The sequence below is a fragment of the Sorex fumeus genome, unplaced genomic scaffold (genome assembly GCF_029834395.1).
Source record: "Sorex fumeus unplaced genomic scaffold, SorFum_2.1 ptg000044l, whole genome shotgun sequence".
Taxonomy (NCBI): domain Eukaryota; kingdom Metazoa; phylum Chordata; class Mammalia; order Eulipotyphla; family Soricidae; genus Sorex; species Sorex fumeus.
The window spans coordinates 66378693-66401548 of record NW_026606101.1 but is presented as its reverse complement, the minus strand read 5'-3'; the positions used below and the strand labels follow the sequence as shown (position 1 = coordinate 66401548).

Here is a 22856-nt window from a genome sequence, read left to right as displayed (position 1 = left end):
AAATCTTCAGTTGCAGCTCCACTTCCTTAGAGAACTATTACAGTAATCGGATATTACCTAGCAGTATATTATATCTTATGGCTGGAGCAGAAAAGAATTGGGAAGCTTTGGTATAATTTACTTCTGTAGGTAAAATGCCATTAATTATCATTGGAGGGATTCAAAGATTTGATGGATCTCTGTTTTAGATGTAATTGTAATTAAGAATGACCCAGTTTGTGTGGAACTATAGATTAATACCATAGTTAAATAGAGTTAGGGACTGTTAGCAAATTTTTTTTTTCATTTATGCATAAGTCAAAGAGGAAAGGATCATGGCGGTTGGTGGTTCAGAATTTAAGAGTTGGGGGGAGAAAATAGTACGGGGATGGAGGCGCATGCCTTCTTTTCCGCCAACCCTGGTTTGGCCCTTGTACCACATGGTCCCCCCAGCATCAGTGCTTTGAGTCTGGGGTGTGTGGGCCACACCCAGCAGTGGGCTCGTGAACCATGTGGGGTGCTGGGGATCGAACTCAGGTTAGCTTCATTAAAGGCAAGCACTCTAACTTCTGTACTATTGCTTCAGCCCAGAAAAATACATTTGAGTTGTTTTTGTATACTGCAGACTCATTTAGACCAAAATACCAACTCTATTCTTAATCATAATGGTTATTTACTGGTGAACTCGTGTATTTCCCTTGGTTATATGGAACTCGGATGTGATACTTCATTGCACAAAGCAATAAGAATTTCAACAAAGGGGAGACGGAGAGAATATCAGCATCTCCTGAAAGCACCACATTTTTATAAAAGGATTTGACCCCCAGCAAGCACGTGTGTGAGCACCACAATGAGGATAGTGATCAGTGAGAACCATGTCCAGGTGTGCAGGCACCACTACCTGGTGGCATGACGCTTTCTGCTTCCACACAAAGAGTACAACTAAAAAAGTTTGAATCTGGGGCTGCAGAGATAGTAGTACCGTGGGTAACACACTTGCCTTGAATGTGGCTGACCTGGCTTCATTCCCTGTACTCCATGTGATCCCCCAACCCTGCTAGGAGTGATGTGTGAGCACAGACCCAACAGTAAGCCCTGAGCACCAGGTGTTGACCAAAAAAGAAAACAAAAAGAAGTTTTAAAATCATTACAGCTAGACCTGTGCATGATCCCCAGTCACACATAGCAGCAAGAGCAAGGAAGGAAAATTCATTCTAAAATAAAATAGAACTTTCGGGGCAGGAGTGATAGCACAGTAGATAGGGCGCTTGCCTTGCACACGGCCCGACCCGGCTTCGATTTCCAGCATCCCATATGGTCCCCCAAGCACGGCCAAGAGTAATTCTTGAGTGCATGAGCCAGGAGTAACCCCTGTGCATCGCTGGTGTGACCCAAAAAGAAAAAAAAGGTAAAATAAAATAGAACTTTCAAGATTTTAACAATATATAAAATCGTTATATCAGAAATCGGTCAATGAAATAGAAACTGTACTTTATTCATGCTGTTTAAGTTGTGTGACACTGTTTTCAGCCCAAGTTAAATATAAAGACTTTTAAAAATATATATCCTTTATCTTAGACAGACTACGTATGTTGTTTTGTTATTGTTCCCAAGTAATGCTCAGAGGCTATTCCTGGTGATTCAGTGCGAAGGTCCAAGAATGTGATTCTGCTTGGACCTTGAGCCAGAGATTAGGCCCTCCCCAGAGGTGTTTGGGGTCGTAGGTTAGATGCTGAATTATAATTCATGGAAAAAAAACATTCTCATGGAAAAATGAATATTCTCTTTGTTTCATTGTTTATTCTTGCAAACCTTTCACTTAAATACAGTTTACTAGTATTCTTTTTGGTTTGGGGGCCACACCAGACAGTACTCAGGAATTATTCCTGGCTTTGCACTCAGGAATTAACTCCTGGCAGTGCTCAAGGGACCTTATGGGATGCTAGGAATTGAACTCAAGTCAGCCACATGCAAGACAAACAATCTACCCACTGTAATATTGCTGCAGCTTTAAAAGATACGTTCCTTTATTTTTATTTTTATTTATTTTGCATTTGCAGCCCCACACAGCTGTAATCAGGGCTTACTCCTGACTCTGTGCTCAGGGATCATTCATGGTGGGATTTGGGGGACCCTACAGGGTGCCAGGTATTGAACCCTGATCAGCTGTGTACAAGGCAAGCACCCTGCCCATTGTACTAGCACTCCAGCCCCAGTTTACTAGTATTTTCAAGGAATACTTCAAAATTGGGAGAGAGTAAAAAGCTTTGGTACTCCTTTTTTAAAATTTTCCCCTTTTCCTCAGAATGAGAATAAAAATAGCACCATATTTATTACCTCCAGTTATGTTTTAATAGTATGTTTGGGGTTTATTGTGCGTACTTTCATGTCATTTACAGCAGTGATCATTTAACTTTTTATTTTCTTATTTGAGCTTTTTTTTTTTAACGTGACTAAGACTTTGCTACAGTGTTGAAAATAAAAAATATTAAAATTAAAATCCTGGGGCAGAGAAATAATACAGTAAGTAAGGTGTTTGCCTTGTAAGAAGGAGACTCAGCTTCAATTCCTGTGCCACCCTATATAGTCCCCTGTGCCACCCCCAGGAGCAACCCCTGAGCAGAGTCAGAAGTAAACCCTGAATATCACTGGATTTAGCCCAAAAGCCAAAGATAAAAGTAAAATAAAATCCTTGTCCAGTTTCTGATCTTAGAACAGCTTTCCGTTTTCTGCCACTGAATATGTTAATATGCATTATTGTACGTGGCCTTTACCGTGTTGATAGATTTTTCTCCTACCCCATTTTTTTTGAGAGATTTTTATCAGAACATGATCTTCAATTATGTCAGTTCTCTGCATTTATTAGTATGAAATGATTTTTGCATTAACTTTGGTTGGAATGTATTAACTGTAATTGATTTGCATACATTAAACAACCTTACGTATGCATGGAATAAATTCCTTGGTCATGATGTAAATTTTTTTTTTCTCTTCTGTGTTGTCAGGGATTGACACCCTGACACTCAGGGCCTCATATAGGCAAAGTGTGTGCTCTATTGCTGAGCCACTTCCCCAGCCCAGTGTAAGACCATTTTCGTGAATTATTGTATTCTATTGAGCAAGACCTTGTCGAAGATCATTATATTTAAGCTTATCATATATGTTTGTCTGTCTTCTTTTATGGCATTTCTTTGCTCTTGCTGTTTGGGTAATACTCCTAGAAACTGTTTAAAATTCTCATTTCTTTGATTTTGAGGTAGTGCTTGGTATGTATAGGTAATCATCTTTGAAAATTTCAGATTTGTCGCTAGTAAAACCGTTTAGGTCTGGTCTGTTTCTTTTGGAGAGAGGCTTGATTACTCTTTTAATTTCCTTGCTTATATATAATTGGCTGCTCTGGTTTTCTATTTCCTTCTGATTTAATCTTGAAAGGTTGTATGTAAACAAAAATTTGTGTTCCTCTTTGATATATTGCTTTAGGCCTGATAATATTGAGCTCAGTGATTTTTGTTTCAGAGTCTGTTTTGCTTTTTAGGGTTACACCCAGCAGTGCTCAAGGGTTACTCCTGGTGCTGGACTCAGGAATTACTCCTGGCATTGCTCAAGGTACCATAAAGAATGCCAGGGATCGAACCTGGTCAGTTGCATACAAGGCAGTCACCCTACCTGCTGTACTACTCGCTCCCGCCCTGAGGAATGATTTTGTTATTTGGATACGTTTTTGCCCTATTACTCTAGAGTTTCAGGTTTACCGGGATAAATTAATTGTTTGTCGAATCCTTTGGCTGGATCACTGACAGATATAGAAAGATCCTTTGTGATGTTACAGACTAGAGTGTGTTTGTCAAGAAAAGACATGTGAACTGCTTATGAGACAACTTACCACCTTGCAGCTGTCTAGCCTACTGCCAGATTAGCCCACCTCTACCCCCAAAAGTAAATGTGACTAACTGAGGTGGAGTAAACCTGAGATCCTGTGAATGCCAGGTCTAGTGTGCCTTCTACTGCACATCAAAGCCTCTGCTGGAGATAAGATGAAAAACATTTGTCATATAGAGAGCTTAATCCTGTTTAGGCATTTATGTTGTTTATAGTTGGAAATCTGTTTTTTGGGGGAGAGCAGGTGTCTTCCCAGTAGCATTCAGACTCACTGGGCCCCTGCCAGCCCACTCCTAGTGATCCTTGCCCAGAGTGTGCCTGGTCAGTCTGCTCTCAGGCCCAGTGATAAAGTGCTGTTAGGGCCATGCAATGCTAAAGAATCAGAGTTGGTGTCTCACACATGAAAAAGATGTGCTTCGTCCTCCCCCCCTTTGAGCTACTTCACTAGCCCCTAAACTTAAGATCATAACCACTATCCCTCTTAGACTTTCTACATAAATAAAAAGGCCTATAACTTAAACTATTTACATATTGAATGTGTTCACTGACCTAAAATTGTTTTATTATAGTAAATAGCAGGACTTAACTGTCCTATACTCAAAAAAAGGTTATAAAAATAATAGAATATTTTATACTGTATTTACAGTGCTCTATTTTTTTTGAGTCACACCCGGCTATGCACAGGGTTTACTCCTGGCTTTGCACTCAGAAATTATTCCCGGTGGTGCTCAGGGGACCATATGGGATGGGGAATCGAACCCAGGTCAGTCGTGTGCAAGGCAAACGCCCTGCCCACTGTGATATTGCTCCAGCCCCTACAGTGCTTTTTTCTTGTTTCAAATACTGAACATTTTATTTTTATGATAAGTTTGACAATAAAATATTATGATCCAGAATTGCTATGGATCAGTGTGTTCTGTAACTCATTCATTGGAAAGTCTTGGCTTATTTTTGTTACAGAAGCAGACTTGATACTGTTCAGTTTTTTTTTCACCCTGCCAATATATTTTTTAAACTTACAGTCTGCCAGTAATAGAACAAAGTGGATGAATTTTATTTCAAAGCACATACAGAATTTAGGAATTTAAGAACTAGTTGCTATTTTATATTACTGTGGTTTGTTTTAATGTTTGTGCTACTGCAAACTGGGCAGGAGCGATAGTACAGTGGGTAGGGCGTTTGCCTTGTACACAGCCAACCCGGCTGACCTGGGTTCGATTCCTCCGCCCCTTTCAGAGAGCCCGGCAAGCTACCAAGAGTATCTCGCCCACACGGCAAAACCTTGCAAGCTCCCCATGACGTATTCGATATGCCAAACACAGTAACAACAAGTCTCACGATGGAGACATTAACTGGGCCCGCTCGAGCAAATCGATGAACAATGGGAGGACAGTAACAGTGGTTTATTTTAATGTTTGTACTACTGCAAACCGGGCTGGAGTGATAGCACAGCAGGTAGGGTGTTTGCCTTGCACATCACCCACCCGGGTTCGATTCCTCCACCCGTCTCAGAGAGCCCGGCAAGCTATAGAGAATATCTTGCCCGCACGGCAGAGCCTGGCAAACTACCTGTAACATAATCGACATGCCAAAAACAGTAACAAGTCTCACAATGGAGACGTTATTGGTACCCGCTCGAGCAAATCGATGAACAAAGGGAGGATAGTGCTACAGTGCTACTACTGCAAACTTTATGCTATATTGCTTATTATTTTTCAGTCACATTGTGAAATTTTTTATGTAAAGTGCATTTAATGGATTCTGCCTAGCAGTGCTCAAGGATCCCTAGAACCAATCTCAGCAGTACTAGGGTCCAGCATTGGTGTGTTTAGGGGAGCATGTAGTAGAGGAGATAAACCAAGGCTATTCATTACAGAAATGTATTCCAGCCCTTAGAGCTGCATTGTTGGCCCCAAAGTTACAGACTGTGGGGAGGGCGGCTCTGCAGTACTCAAGGACAGTTCTCAGCCAGCCAGGCTGCTGGTTCGGTGCTGGAGCCCATGGATGCAGCACTGCTCTCACCTTGCAGTGTCAGGCACCACCTGGGACACGCTCAGGTGAAGCTCGGGAGAAAATAAGGAATTTTAACATGTATATTCATTTATGCTGTTACCAGCACATCCAGAGTGCAGAATAACCTTCTCCTTTGTTTCTTTGTAGTCATTTGCTTATTTCATACACAATTTCTAGAAATATTGATCTTTTTGTTTGTTTTGAGATTCCCAAATAGCAATCATATTGTAGGTAACCTTTTAGAACGTCACTCATTTCCCTGAGTATGTCTTTAATGGCTATAATACTTTTTAGATTGATCCCAGTTGTGTATGAAGTAGTTTGTTTTTATCCCTTGTTCTGTTTAACTATTGAAAGACATTTGATTTCCTCCCAACGTTTATGTATCACAGCTAAGGTCTCAGTGTGCATAAGTGTACAACTTTTTGTTTGAACATCAGTTGTCATTTCTCTAAAACAAATACCTACAAATGAATTTGTTGGATCTTTTATAAGTGTATCTTTAATTTTATTTAATTTTATTAGAAATTGAACTATTTTTTCAGATTGACTATAACCATTTACAAGGATAGGTATACCCATTTTTTATTCTTGCTAGCACTGTGTGAATGTTCTGCTTCATATTTCAAAAGTACTTGATATTGTAGGTAATTTTTTACTTTAGGTAGGCAGAGTAAATAGGTAGAGGATGGTGTCTATCATATTTTAAAAGTGCATCCCTCCTGTTGATCGTCGATTTGCTCGAGCGGGCCCAGTAACGTCTCCATTGGAGACTTTGTTGTTACTGTGTTTGGCATATCGAATACTCTGGTAGCTTGCCAGGCTCTCTGAGAGGGGCGGAGGAATCGAACTCGGTTCGGCCATGTTGGCCGCTTGTAAGGCAAACGCCCTACCTGCTGTGCTATCGCTCCTGATGTTAAATGCTTTCATGTCTGGGGGAATTTTTTTTATTTGTTTTGTTATTTGGGCCACACCCGGCAGTGTTCAAGGTTTGCACTGGCTGAGGGACTGTGGGTGCTAGCCTTTGCATACCCTGCTGAACCATCTCTCCAGCCATTTTTATGTGTTAGTTTTTCAGCCTATATCCAGTTTTATTTAAGTTGAGTATATTTATATTTACACCTATATATTACACCTAAAGGCTTTCTTTTTCTTTTTCCTTTCTTTCTTTCTTTCTTTCTTTCTTTCTTTCTTTCTTTCTTTTTTAGTCCAAGTCTCTACAATTTAGTTTTCTGTGCTGTCAATGATAGGGTTTCAGGAATACGACATTCCAGCATCCTCCATCATTGTTCATTTCCCTCCGTTGTTTCCTAGCCCCGCCCACTCCTGCCATGCCTCAGCCTCCTCATCCTACTCCCCTCCTCCCCATCTCACTATCATGCTAAGCTCAGTCTGTAGACCAGTTCTAGATTCTGTCACTTTTGCACTTTTGATGTTCGGCTACTATGCTTCTTTCCCACGTGTGAGGGAAATCATCTGTACCTGTCTCATGGCTGACTTTGGATATTGCTAGAGGCCAGAGAAATAGAACATTGACTATTAGAAGCAGATTAATCTTAAGCTCATTATCACTTTTGTTTATATTTGCTGGGTTTTTTTTTAAATATCACTTTGGATCAGAGAGATAATAGCAAATAAGGTGCTATAGCAAATAAGGTGCTGGCCTTACACGCAGCCAGTCCCAGGTTTCATCGCAGCACTCCTTATGGTCCCCCAAGCCCTGCCAGAAGTGATTTGTGAGCAGGATCAGATTAAGCACTAAGCACCACCAGTGTGGACAAAAAAAGGAATAATGCAGTACACATTACTGTGTCTTCCAGGACCAAAGTACCCTCATACCAACAGAACAGCAGAAGAGTTGGGTGGAAGAAATTCTTAGTCATCAAATCAAAAATTGGGTTCTGTCCAGTCACAGCATGTGATTCAAGAAAGGGCAGAAGGACCATGGTGCTCGTAGGTTAGAAAAATCTGTGTTGGCGTTCAAAGTTTTTATTCAGTATTATTCATCTGTGTTAGTACTATTAAAAGTGCTAGTACTGTTAAAAGATGAAGTTACTGGCACCTGGACAATAAAGATAGCTGTGGGAGGTAGAATACCAATATGCTGATGAAAAGCCTAGAAGGAATTCTGAGTTCTTTTATAGTGTAATCACGTTTGCTGTTTAACAATTTTCCTGTGAAAAACCAAAGTACTTCCTAGTTAAGAGAGGGCTTTTTCATTTCAAAATAATGCAATAGAGCCTTTTTAATGTAAGCATGTAATGAGTATCAGTACATGAAGCGGATTAAAATGGAGATACTTTATTTGATTGAAGTTTCCAAGTTACTCTCATAAGCACCTCTAAGAATTTTATATTAGTCTTTCATTTCTAATAATACCTAGTCTATAGATCAGTTTTTTAAATGGAGTGATTTTATTTTAATTAGGCTTCCTTTTTTTGGTTTTGTTTGTTTTTTGTTTGGGGGCTAAACCTGACAATGCTCAGGGTTTACTCCTGACTCTGCGCTCAGGAACAACTCCTGGTGGGATGCCTGGGATCAAACCCAGGTCACATGCAAGGCAAGCTACTTGCTGTTCTATCTCTCGGGCCTCTTTGTTTTGGTTTGAGAATTGGAGAGTTTGGACCATATCTGGAAGTGCTCAGGGGTATTCCAAGCTCTGTGCTCTGGAGTGATCCCTGCCTGTGCTCAAAGAATCAAGTGGTTCTGGGGCATGAACCAGGGTCACCGCCCAAGCGGCCACAAGTAGGGTAAGTGCCTTGCCTCCTGTACTGTCTCTTTCACCCCAGAGAGAAATACTTACTATAATTAGGAAATGTTGTATAAAGGATGAAGACATAGTACAGGAAATAAGGTTCTTTCTTACCTTGCATACAGCTGGCCCCAGTTTGATTCCCAGACTACAGTTGTCTTGCAACCACTCTTAGGTGAATGTGGCCCCAAACTTCCTCTTAAAAATTATACAAGAAAGGGTCACAAGTTGCCCCTCACGAGCGGCTCTCCGGCAGGGCCATGGCTCCAGAGGCAAAAGGACTTACTCCAGAGCCGGGCAGCTTGTGGCAGAAAAGTGAATGGACTATGCGTTAAACTATAGCGCCAGGCCTCCCCTGAAGGGAAAGGATGTTGCTCCCTTCTGCCTTTTTCCCTCCTGCTAGCAAGGTGGCCGCCGCCTCAGAGCTTATTGGAAAGCCAGGTATGAGCTGGCGGTGACAGGGCAAGTGCAGTCTCATGGGAAGAGAGTGGTACCACCTCATCCTTCACGCCCTACTGAGGTCACTAGTTGCCCCCCACAAGCGGTGTTCCGGCACGGCCATAACACCCGTCGCACAGAAACCAATTTTGTAATTACCTGTTCTTGGTAGAAATCCCTCCAGACTTACCTAGTAAATTATCAGAAATCCAAAATTGTGTGGCCGCTATTGCAGCCACACGACATCATATGGTTCTCATAACCAGCTATAGAAAACAAATTATTTCACAATGCCTTTTCAGAAGTTCTAATTGTTGAAGGGAAATTCTAAAATAATGTTGCATCTTTTGTCAGAATAATGAATGTAATCAAAGTAGAGAGAGAGAGTTAAGTAGAAATCATCTGCCTCACAGGCATTGGGAGGGGGAGAAGGGAGGTATATTGGAGTTCTTGGTGGTGAAGGGAAAGATGTTTGATCATTGTATGACTGAGACTTAATCTTGAAAGCTTTATAACTTTTCCCACAGTGATTCAATAAATATAACCAAAATATACAAGAAAAATCAAATAATTTTCTATATTTTATAATTTCTAAGAAACTACTCTTAATTCACTGCATGTCACTTCTCTGTTCAAATTGTTTTTGTAAGTTTGAGGGAATTTTTTTTAATTTCTTCTCTCCACACATGACTCTGTGCTCAGGGCTTACTCCTGGCTCTACACTCAGGGATCACTCCTGGCAGTGCTTAGGGGACTGAATGTCGTGGATCAAATCTGGGTTTGTCACATGCGAGGCAAATGCCCTACCTGCTATATTATCGTTCCAACCCCTGTACTTATATTCTGTTAAAGATTATCTAAAGGTGTTCAGGACAAATAGGTGTTCCATATTAAGCTGCTTAGTTTTGTAAAGTGATTTTCTCTATTTTTGAGTTTCATAATTTGACATGTTTCAGTCTTGTTTATGTCATTCTGAGATCAATCATTTAATTATGTTTAATAAGACCTTGACATTCATATCAATAGTGTTTCATCAAAAGCAGCACCTTTTTTTATCCTCATTGTCTCATCTATATTGATATTGGTATTATATCAAAATATTCATATTTATATACAAAGGCTATTAAACTGTATCTTTTTTTCTGAGGTAGAGTAATAAGTACAGTAAGTAAGATACTTGCCTTGAGCTCGGCCTACCTAGGTTTGATCCCTGTAACCACATACGCTCCTATGAGCACTGCATGGTGTGGCACAAAAACAAAACAAAATGTCTTTTTCCAGTTAATCTGTGGTATAAACTTTAAGGCAGCAATGTAAAGTAACACGTAGAAGCAGATTTGTCTGATCGAGTTTTGTGTTTTTCTTCTTTTCATTTTAGAAACATCAGTTCTTTTTTCAGAACTTTAGGTTTTAGGGTTACACTCTGCAGTGCCGAGGTCTTAACTCCTGGCTCTGTTAGCAGAGATCACTCCTCTGGTGCTAAGGGGACCATACGTGGTGCCAGCAATTCAACTGGGGTCAACCATATGCAGGGCAAATGCCTTAACTGTACTGTCATCTCTCTGAGCTCAGAAATACATATTATCTGTGTTATGATGAAATCTTTTGGGGAAGATTTTTTTTAGGCAGGGAAGGAGTTTTATCTGTGGTACTGACAATCAAACCTTCATCACAAGTAAGCAAAGTATCACTTAGCCACCAAGCTACATTCTAGGTCCCTATAATCCTTTAGTGTCTATTTAAGTTAGTTAATATCTACTTGCTAATAAAGCAATATTGTTAGATTAAAGCCCACTTGAAAAATCTCTATAGAGTCGCTTAATAAGTCTTAAGAGTGTAAAGAGGTCCTGAGAACTGAAAATTTATAGAACCTCCGCACTGGAGTAATGCATACAATTGTACACTGAAGAAATAATAGAATATTCCTAAAATGATTATTTATAATGACCTAAAACTTTGTAAAAGTTTTGTACAAATTTTGGTAAAAGTTCAACAGTAGAAGGAAAATATAGGATTTTCTAAGTATAACATAAGGCTGACAAGTAACAAGCCATCACTACATGCAACTTGTATGAATATCGCTGACTCAAGATAATACACATTATATGATTCTTTTTATTTATACGAATAATCTCTGAGGATGTAGTCTGATAATTAAGACAGAAAAACTTGGTCTTGTGAGATAGCACAGCAAATAAGGTGTTTGCCTTACACTCGGCTAACCCAGGTCTGTTCCCTGGTGCCCCTATGATCCCTCAAGCCCACCAGAAGTGAGAGTGGTTTCTGAGCACAGCCCCCAGAGTAACCTCTGAGCAACTCAGGGTGTGGCCCTAAGATTAAAAAAAAACAACTGTTCTCTCTTTTTTTTTTTGCTTTTTGGGTCACACCCAGCGGTGCTCAGGGGTTACTCCTGGCTCATGCACACAGGAATTACTCCTGGCAGTGCTCAGGGGACCATATGGGGTGCTGGGAATCGAACCTGGGTCGGCCATGTTGGCTGCGTGCAAGGCAAACGCCCTACCTACTGTGCTATAGCTCCAGCCCCAGAACTTTTCCTCTTATATGAGTAGGAAAGTAGTTATATTGGTGAAAGGTGCTAACAGTAATTTCTTGACCTGGATGTACTTCCATATATTCATTATGTTTATATATATCAACTAAAATTTGGATAAAGGTTTCGGCAGTCTTAAAAATCCAGCTGAACAAAGTATTATTATCAATGCATTTTCTTTAAATCTTTTATTTGAATTCCTATTTATAAAGATAGGTGCTATGTTCTCTAGATTTATATGTCTTAACCAAGTATTTTATGCTTGCATATTAATTGTACAACATTGGGCTTGCAGCCTTATTATTAGAGAAAAATCTACGGTAAATAATCTCTTACTACTGTGCAGTGATAAAGTTTGTCTCATTTGTCTAAATTCTTTTTTTATATACAGATAGTTGTACAGGCACTGCAGTGTTCCCATTACTCGATTCTTTGGCAGTTGGTGAAAATTACTGATGGTTCTCCTTCCAAAGTAAGTAAGCATTTCTGTAGGCAGAAACATTAATACTTTAAAAAAAAATCTTTGTTTAACTCATTTCATTTTATTGTTATCAATTAGTACAGTTAATTATAATTTTAAATAAAATATGTATGGTCAAATTTTTTAATATTTATTTTCACTAAGACACTGTGATTACAAGTTGTTTATAATAGAGTTGTAAAAGGCATATAGGGTTCCAACACCAGTCCCACCACCAGTGTCCCTCTCTCCACCAAAGTCCCAAGGGTCCTTCCCTTCCCGCTTTATCTCCCTCCTTGGCAGATATAAAAAAAATTTATTTCATATTGCTTGCTCCAAGAAAACTTACAGGAATGACAAATAGAATTATCAGAATATGAATCAGTAAAAGTCCATTTGTGATGATTCTAACCATTGGAAATGTGATCTTAATTCATTATTAAAAATGTATAAAATTTCTTAGCAAGCTGGGGATAAACACCTTTCTTGAACCAGTGAAGGGCAACCATATGCAACATTAGTGAGTGCTGTACTCACTGCCACTGTTGGGAAGTTTGTCCTGTCATTTGGAGAAGCTCTTTTACGGCTTCTAGCAAAATTGGTTTTAAGTCTATGAATTCTTAAGCTGTCTATAGAGCTTTGTATTGTTTCTTCAGATCTGAATAGTAATCTAGATGGATAGGGAATTCTTGGTCAGGTGTTCATTTATTGAGTATTTGTACTATATCCCTCCATACTCTTCTGGCTCACGGTTATATTTGATGGATCTGCTGTACATTTTATAGGTCTTTTCTGTTGTATGTAAATTCCTTTTTTGATCTTACTGCATTCAGTATCCAGTAGCTTTTACTTTTGTCGTTTTTTAAACTATTGTCTCTTCATCACATTTGCCTTCCTGTTTTTCAAGGCTCCAATGGTTCTTAAGTTGCTCCTCTTGAACTCATTCCATAGTTTTCTGGTGTGCTGCTCATTTCTTTTCAAACTGTTCTCCACTTCTGTTGTTTTCTAGTGGTTTCCTTCTCTCTTCTTGGATGCTGTTCTTTTGCTCGGCATCTCTTCTGATCTTCAGAGCTTCTTCTGTTGACTTTTTATATCACCTCTGAGGTTCTTCATTTCTGACTGTAGTCATCTTTTCATTTCGTCTTCTACTTTCTTTGCCTTGCTGAATACCTGTGCTATTGTTTCTTTGAACCTGTTGAACAGCCTCATCGTGGTTTCACTGAAGACGTTGTCTGTGGATTTACTAGTGTTATTTATGTCTTCGGGGGTAATGTTTTCTCTCATTGAGCCTGGGAGGCGGGGGTTTCTATGTGTTTCCCATTGGTTTTCTAGTGTTCTTGCTAGGCTGGATGTGAGTGAGTCTTTGTAGTGAGACCCCTCAGAAGATGCTGAGGTTGTTCTTTCTTCTCTGTGCGTCTTCACCAAATGACTGGAAGAATAAATGTGAGCACTGTAATTTGTTGAGCAGATCTGTGGCACTAAGCTATGTTGTGGGCCCATTTATTTAGCACAGGTCAGGTTTTGAGGTTGTTGGGAGCTAATCAGAAGGAAAAGGCTCTGCCTCCAGTTTCAAATTAGGCCCAGTGGTGTCAGCCAGAGGTGAGGCTCTCCTGGGGCTGCAGAGCAGCAGGCAGAAGGCTAGCTGTATTCTCAGTTCTTGATTCATCTTTTAACTTGTTGTCAAGCAAGTTGTCAATGTGTGTGTGTGTGTGTGTGTGTATGTGTATACATATTCACTTAAAGTTGACATTCTTCTAAGAGGTAACACATAGGGCCGGGGAGATAGTACAGTCATAGTACAGAGGTTAAGGTATTTGCCTAGCTTATGGCCAACCCTGATTTGATCCCCAAGAACCGTGTGGTTCCCCAGGATCACTGGGAGGCAGTCCTTAAGCACAAAATTGGGACTAGTCTCCAAGTACCACCAGGTGTGGCCCAACCCCCTACCTCACTCAAGAAAGAAAAAGAGAAAGAATAGTAGATGAAACTGTAAAATCCTTGGTGAGTATCATTGAAAGATAATCGCATATATCTTTCAATTCTAATACTGCCTATTCCAAATTAAACATTACTCTTTTCTTTGGCTTTAGGTATTTTTGTTTCATTTTGGGGCCACACCAGGCAATGCTCAAAGGCTATCCTGGCTCTGTGTTAAAGTATGATCCCTGAAAGTGCTTTGGGAACCATATGAGGTACCTGGAATCAAACTGGGTTGCTGCATCAAGGCCCTTAGTTCCTGTACTACCTTTCCAGTCTAGCTTTGGTGTTGGCTTGGTTTATTTGACCACACATAACCGTATCCAGGGGCTGCTCTGGCTTGGTTTCCTGGGATTGATTCTTGCAGTGCTGGGGACCATGATCAAATCCAGGCCTCCTGCATGTAAGGCTTAATGCCTGTCCTCTAGCCCCAACACTGCTGTTTTAAAAAAAAAAAAAAAAAAAAAACCTAAACTTAGGTTATTAGATAAAATTTTATTTTTAAAAGGGTGTTTTGTTTTTTTATGATCATGCAATACCAGCCAGAGATTAGGTGAAATAAGGGCCCAGGAAAGTCAGGCAGCATACTGAACCTATGTAAACATGAAGATCTTTTCTAATCTAGATAAAGCCCCAGAATTTCAGCAGTAGAATGTCTAATAGCACTTTTTTTTCCGATAAAAATAGAGTCCTAAGGAGCTACTCGTTGCACAAGAGTAAATTAGAAATAAACCCACACCAGCTCCATTCATGAGGGAATATAAGGAAAATAAGCAGTCTTAAAATGTGTTATTGATTAAAGGGCAGTGAGCTGGTTTGCACATAGATTTCTGTCCTAAATTCATACTCTTTTCTAAGCAAAAGGTGGGACTGGGGACATAATTCAAAGGGCTGGAGCACATGCTTTGCATGCGGGAGCCCTGAGTTGGATCCCCACATCGTCTCTTGAGCTGCCTAGCGTGATCCACACACTACAGAGTATAGCCCAAAAGCTTTTTTTTTTTTAAAGTGGATATTTTATTTTTCAAACATTCTGTATTAGTATATGCAAAACACAACAGAAACAAATTCCCCCATCGTTCTGCCTCCTACCTCTATCCCCTCCCTAATTCCTGTTTCACAGATACAGCCTTGGTGGTTCTGGTTTACCTCTCTAAAAAATAATCACTCAAAGGAAAATTTAAAAATCATGAATTAGAAGTGTGAAGAGAATCAGTCCCCAAAAAATACATTATGCATTAGAATTATCACACGCAATAAATGTTTCGGTTGTTTTTTAGCTATTGAGACTCTTAACATATGTGAAGAGGAAACACTTGATAACAAAAATAAAATTTAAATATGCTGATATCCTCATCTGCTAAAGCAAACTCCACTCAGCCAGTAAAGAAGGATAGTAATACCTTTCTGTGTATAACAAACAATTTGATAATGGAGCATTCTTTTCTCAAGCAGACTTTTTCAGGGCTGTGAATGTTGCTCAGCAGCAGAGCACCTGCCTTATTTAAATGAGGTGCAGAGTTCAATTTCTGACACTAAAGTTTTGTTTTGTTTTTTTTTCCTTTCTAATAACTTGAGAATTTAGAAAATGGTTGGAGCTTTTAAAACAATAATTATTGGGGCTGGGGTGATAGAACAACGGATAAGGCATTTGCCTTGCATGTGGCCAACCCTGGTTCGATTCCCAGCATCTCATATGGTCCCCTGAGCACCACCAGGAGTAATTCATGAGTGCATGAGCCAGGAGTAACCCCTGTGCATCGCTGGTTGTGACCCAAAAAGCAAAAAATAAAACAATAATTACTAAGATTCTGTAGTTTATAATACTGTGAAATAGAGGTTTCTCATGCACATAATTCCAGCAACATTATCCATCACCAAAGGCTTTTGTTTTTAACTAAAAGAATATTGATATTTGGTTGGCTTGCATCTTTTAGTTATTTATTTTTCTTTTTGGGTTACTCCTGGCTCTGCACTCAGGAGTTACTCCTGGTGGTGCTCAGGGGACCATATGGGATGCTGGGAATCGAACCCGGGTCGACCACGTGGAAGGCAAACGCCCTACCCGCTGTGCTATCTCTCCAGCCCCCACTTAATTATTGTTGACAGTTTCAGTCTTGGAAAGCAGTAATCAAAGTTAACTGTCCTTTTTCGTTATAAAAGGCACTTTAAAACTGTATTACATCTCATATCTTTTGAAATGTTCTTTAATATGGTAAAATACATTTTACCATATTAAAGAACTGGAGCGATAAAGGGCTGGAGCGATAGCACAGCGGTAGGGCGTTCGCCTTACAAGCGGCCAACATGGCCAACCCTAGTTCGATTCCTCCGCCCCTCTCGAAGAGCCCGGCAAGCTACCGAGAGTATTTGATATGCCAAACACAGTAACAACAAAGTCTCCAATGGAGACGTTACTGGGCCCGCTCGAGCAAATCGACGATCAACGGGAGGGCCTTTACCTTACCTTACCTTATGGTAAAATTAGAGATTGAATATTCACATTAAACTTTGTTAGCAAGAATTATGCATTCCTGGGGCCAGAGTGATGGTACATCAATCAGGTAGGGCTTTTGACTTGCATGCAGCTAATCTGGGTTCGATCCCCCGCACCCATGTGGTCCCCCAAGAATAATTTCTGAGGGCAGAGGCAGGAGTAGCCCCTGAGCATCACCAAGTGTAATCCCCCCCAAAAAAAAGCTTAGAAAAGAAAAAGAAAATAAAGGTAACAACAAATGATCAGTCATAATAAATAAATACAAAACTGAGCTTACAAGCGGTGCTTGGGAAACTGGTGGAAGGAAGTGGCTCTCTGGTGTGGGTGTGTGGGTGTGTGTGTATATATATATGCATCAGTGAAAAGTATGACCAACAGTATTATAAATCCCAGTACCTCAATAAAAATGGTTTATAAAATACATGTGCATGTATTTTATATTGGAATACTATTCATCCATAAGAAAAGATAAAGTCATGAAATTTATTACCATGCTGAGCGAAGTTAGTCTAAGGGAGAGAGACCGACACAGAATGATCTCTCTTATGCAGGATACAAAGGAACATATTGCCAGTGGCTGAAAATGGGCTGTGTGGGTGAGCCCTTACCAGGCAAGCCCTGTGGGCCTGACCCAGCTCAGGATGCAGCCAACCTCACCAGCCCCCGAGGGAGGCCCTGAGCCCCCGAGCGTATCTTTCTCTCTCTCTCTCTCATCTAGGAATTGGGCTACCAGGCCAGCCATGGGACTGGGATGATGGGATGGTTGTGCCCAGCTCACCTGGGTTGTCACCGAAGCTGGGTGGGGGGACTGTGTTGTGTACATTTTCTCTCTGTTTTCTCCATATGCACGACTTTGTCCACTATGAACAGGGCCAGGGCTCTCTGGGGGGTTGACCTGGTTCTGTTCTCTTGGACATTAGCAACCCAATAAACCTAAACTACCTGAGGCTATGCAGGAAAGATAAAGCAATGTTATCCTACAAATAAGGAATACCCAAAGACAATGGAACCAAAGAACATGAGAACTGGTAATCAGTAAGAAACTTGCCACTGAGGGAATTGAGGGGGTAAGACAAGGTGGGGCTGTATCTGTGGTAGAGAAAAGCATTCAGTCAGGAGGAGGAGGTGGTGTTGAAAGGTGGTAGACGGGCTTGCTTCAAAGACCCATGAATCTTGAAAGAGATGAAAAGGAACAATTAATCTCAGACCCAACCCATGCAAGGGGCTGAACAGACCACTGGGGTAAATCAGAGGGGGCTGGGTTTTTGCCCATCCAAGCAGAGCCACCAGCAGCCACTTGCTTCCACAATCCAAAATCACTGCCATGTCCCCAGCCTGACTCAACTGTCTCAGGACGGACCTCACCAAGATACAATCTGCTGAAAAGTCAGGTATGCATGCAGGTTTTGTAACTGAAATTTCCAGGCTTTCTCAGGGTCAAGATAAACCACCTTCGCCCACCTCCCTGTACTTCTGAAAGCCTCAGCAGTCATGTCCACATCCCAAACCTACCACCCATTTAAAAAGCTACTCCAGCCTGAGTCCAGGTTAAAAAAAAAAAAAGAATACCCTGAACAAACAGGATAACCCTTTAGTACCTGCATTACACACCATAATACACAGAAGGAAAAGGAGAGAGAGAAAGGAAAGAGAAAGGAGAAAAGTGCCTGCCATCGAGGGAGGCTGGGGGGGGGGATGTTGTGTAGGGGAGGGATACGGGGGACATTGCTGGTGGGAAATGTACACTAGTGGAGGGATGGGTGTTGAATCATTGTATGACTAAGACCCAATCATGAACAGCTTTGTAGTGGTCTATCTCATGATTATTCAATTTTAAAAATTTAAGAAAGGTGGCACAGTGCTATATATAAAACCCTGTCTTCAACAGTACTGCCAGTTCTTATAAAACAGCACTCCCTTCCCCCAAAAAAGCACCTCTCATAAAAGGAGGGTAAATAGCAAATTGAGGAGAGAGGAGGGGATTGGTAAAGGAAAGTGGACACTGGTGAAGGAATAAGTGTTGAAACACTGTGCCTGAAACCCAACTCTGAATAACTTCGTAATTTCACAATGACTAATTTTTTTAAATTAAGGTTTATAAAATAAATTTAAGAATTATACAGATAAATTTTGTGTATGTCTGATTTATTAACATTTGTGTAGTAACTAACTTCCTCACTATAGTTTTAACTGAATTATTTGCTCGAGGCCCTCCCGTTGATCATCGATTTGCTCGAGCGGACCCAGTAACGTCTCCGTTGGAGACTTTGTCGTTACTGTGTCTGGCATATCGAATACGTCACGGGGAGCTTGCCAGGCTCTGCCGTGCGGGCGAGATACTCTCGGTAGCTTGCCAGGCTCTCCGAGAGGGGCGGAGGAATCGAACTCGGGTCGGCCATGTTGGCTGCGTGCAAGGCAAACGCCCTACCGCTGTGCTGTCGCTCCAGCCCTAACTGAATTATTACCTGTATAATTTGAGCTTGATTTGGTTCACTTTAATTTTAAAGCAGGTAGCTATATAATCACATCTTAAGAATAGTAGTGTTTACTGGATATTAATAACAACTAAAAAGTACTTATATTTATCCCAAGTTATTCACTTAACAAAATTAGAAGTTGTGTTCAGCTGTCCTTTCTAGCTCTAAAATTCTGCAGTCTCTGCTAAGGTTAATAAGTGACATACTTGGATAAGTATACAAGAACTTTAACAGTGGTTTTATCTGGAAACTAAATCCTAGGGGGAAAGTACAAGTGAGAAAATTATTCTTCACATTATACCTTTTAGTACTATTTGAAGGGTGGTTTTCATCAATTTTATCTAATGATGATAACTTATCACAAAAGTTGACTTTTAAAAAGCAAATAAAACCTTGATTTGCCATTCTAATCCTAAATTTTAGTTGATTACATTTGATTTGAGTCTGCATGAATATTGGGGACATACTTAGTGTGTTCTATGTCTTAGAGCAATAAGAAAATTTGGGTTTGGAGACCCAGACCAAGTTGTGCTCAGGGCTTGCTCCTAGCTCTCAACTCAAGGATTTCTGGCAGTATATGGAGGACCAGGTAGGGCACCAAGGGTCAACTTGGGTCTGCCTAGTTCTAGACAAGTGCCCTACCCTCTGTACTGTCTCTCTGATGCCTTCAATAAGGGAATTTGGGGATTATTTCATGAAATCTATTCACTTTAGATCAGACCTGTAAGGAGACCTATTTATGTTATTGTCTGGTTGATGTCTTATATATTTATGTCTCTTGAATATAAATGCTCTAATTAAATAAAAAGATTATAAATGGAGCTTATCATAATCCCATTTTTTAAGTAAGAAACCTAATACTTAGAAAAATCTTGCTCAAAATACAAGACTTGCAGACCTTAATCTACTAGTCCTCCTGTTCCCCTTCAATTCTTATATTGTTGTGGTGGGATTGGTGTTAGAATATTGAATATAAATCATGAATTTTATAAAAAAAGAAACTTAAATATGTTCATTTCTCTTATAATAGAAATTTGTTGTGGTTTTTTTAAAAAAAAAAAAAAACATTCTACAAGAATACATTGGCCATTACCGAAAAGTCTATCCCTTTTTGGGGGGCTGGAGTGATCATACAGCGAATAAGGAGCCAAGTTTGGTACCCAAGCCTGCCATGAGTGTTCCCTGAATTCAGAGCCAGGAATAACTAACTCCTTAGCACCACTGTGACCTACACACACACTGTATCTCTGCCTGCCCTTTTTTTTGACATTTGAACACAACATAGAAGATTCTTAGGGTGAAAATATCTAACATCTGTAATGTTGGTTATTTAGAGGCAACCAGAAAGGCTGATAGTATCGTTTTTTTTTTTTGTATTGTTAGTAACAGTGGTAGTATGGAACAAGCAAATTTGCTGGTGTTAATAGAGGAGCTGGTCAGATGATCACTGTTTTTCTGTACTCATTATTGTATTTCTAGGAAATCATTTAATCTCTACAAATCACATTTACACATATTTTGGGGGGCAGAGGAGGTTTAGCCATAGCCCACAGTGCTCAGGAGACCATGCAGTGCTAGGAATCAAACTGGGCTTGACCACTTGCAAGGCAGGAGTTATAACCCTACATGATCCATGTAACCATATGTGATCTCTATGATCCTGATTACTTACAGTTTTAATTAATAAATTATGCATATTATTTTAAAAACTTAAACATAAGGTAGGAGTTTTTTAATATAAACATGGGCTAACTTGAGAACATTTTTTCTAAAATGTTGATGAGTAAAATTAGATTTCTGAATCTTACCACTTGTCATTAACTACTGTTAATATTTTAGTATGTTTATTATAGTACATTTTTTAAAAACATTTTCACCATACTGAGATCATAATGTACTTATAATTTTGTATCTCCTCCAGTTAAATGTAATATTTTCTTTAAAGTTAATAAGTATTTGCAGATTGCAATTTTATGTACGCATGATCATTCATCATGTATTTTACCATTGTCATTTCAGATATTTAGGCTGTTTACAATCTGCAGACTAGTACGCAGTACAGGTGCTAGTCAATTAGTGTTAAAAGGTTGAACGCTAATTTAAATATTTTTACTAATGAAATCAATCTTCTGATGGGCATTCTTATGGACAGCTTATTCTTTGTTTTTCATTATTTCATCTTACGATTCTTGAAAATAGAATTGCTAGATTAAAGAATATTCATGCCTTAAGAATTGATCATATTATCAAATTGCTTTTTAGAGAGTATTCTCCCCCCTTACGCCTTATATAAAAGCTGTGGTTTACAAAGTTGTTCATGATGGTTTGTTATAGACATTCAGTATACCAACACTAATCCTGCCACCACTGCGCCTTTCCACCACCATTATTCCAATTTTCCCAACCACCCCTTAAGCCTGCCCCCATAGCAGGCCCTCAGTAATTTATTTTTTATTTCTGGCTATAATTTTCTTAAAAAAGATCAAAAAATGTTCCCTCAGAAAAAAAGTGAAGATTGTGCTCTCATCAGGTAGCTATTAAGCCCTTGTATAAAGAGTACTAAGATGTTCTTACAGTTTAAGCCTGCTGTGTTGATACTTTGTTCATCAAGATTGTTCATCGAGCCTTCTATATTACATCCCATTCAATCTGGTGTGCTACTCTTGGTTTATCAGTGTTGTATAGTTTGAGATGTCGCTCCAGGAAGTCCAAAATTTTTAATGAGGTGTTACTGATGAAATTAAATTTTTAGCTGGGTGACATTTTGGGGCATGTGCATGACTGCCGGACTTCCTGAAGTACAGGGAGATGGGGGCAGGTAGCCCATCCCTGCCTAGAGATTTCAGTCACAAAACATGCATACTTGAGTTTGTCGACAGATTAGTTTCTGGATGAGGCTCGTGCCGAGGAGTGGAGTCCACCTGGCAGCATGGCAGCGAATGTGGAATGTGGAGGTTTTGCCTATTTAACAGGTGCTGGGCTCACCCACCCTCCCCACCCCACCCCACCCCCATACCCCAGACAATTCAGCCTTGCATGAATTGGGTTCTGGAAGAATCTCTGTATCTTGTTGATCTCTCTCAAGATTTATGTACAAGTCTCTGGATCATGGCCAGTGGTGGTTGTGGGGTGTGACTCTGGACAGTATTTTAAAATTTCTTTTTCTTCTCTATGATCTGCCACACATACTGTCATTCAGATTATAAATGATAATAGTTAGCCAACTTTGGACACTATTTTTTAAGATGAAATTTGTATCAAGAACAGGATTAGAACTATTTGAAATGAAAGTACACTGATTTCACCAGTGAGCATTTGCTCCGGTCCCTTTATTTCCAGAGTTGAAGCTCCTTTTCAGTCTCTCAGTATTCTTTGCTCCAGTGCCCCCTAGTACTTGTCCTGAAGAAGCAGTCTGCAGTTTCTCCGTAGCAAAAATCATCCTTCCTTCAGCTCCCTCTTGACACATACAAAGACTTTTTAAAGAGTTAGGGCGACCATAATGCCCCTATTGCCCTTTTTGCATGGGGACCTAGAATTTATCCTTAATTTGTTTTTCTTGAGGGGACTGTAGTCTTAAATTCGTAGTGTTCAAGCTGCTTGTTCCTGTTTGGGACAAGAGTAGGAGAGTCTGGCATAAATGTTTCTGTCTTCTGGAGCCTGGTCCTTATTCACGGTCCTTTGAAGTAAAGAAAGTCAACATTCCTCAGGTAGCCACAAATGAATTATGTGGGATTTAGCTACAAAATTTGTTCCCTAGTACTGCTTTGACTAAAGTTTCTCCTTTCCAAATTCCTACTTGTCTCCCTAGAAGGAAGGGAGAGATTGAAGGAGGG

The 22856-nt window shown here is 40.0% G+C and overlaps 1 protein-coding gene across 2 annotated transcripts in view; it reads left to right on the top strand.

Annotated features, from left to right (window-relative positions):
• Positions 1 to 22856, top strand: part of STAG1 (STAG1 cohesin complex component) — a 354244-nt gene that overhangs the window by 288047 nt on the left and 43341 nt on the right. For both annotated transcript variants that reach the window (XM_056121608.1, XM_056121609.1), the window contains one exon: positions 12004 to 12084. In XM_056121608.1, the coding sequence (XP_055977583.1) occupies positions 12004 to 12084 (81 nt within the window). The remainder of the gene's footprint in view (positions 1 to 12003; positions 12085 to 22856) is intronic.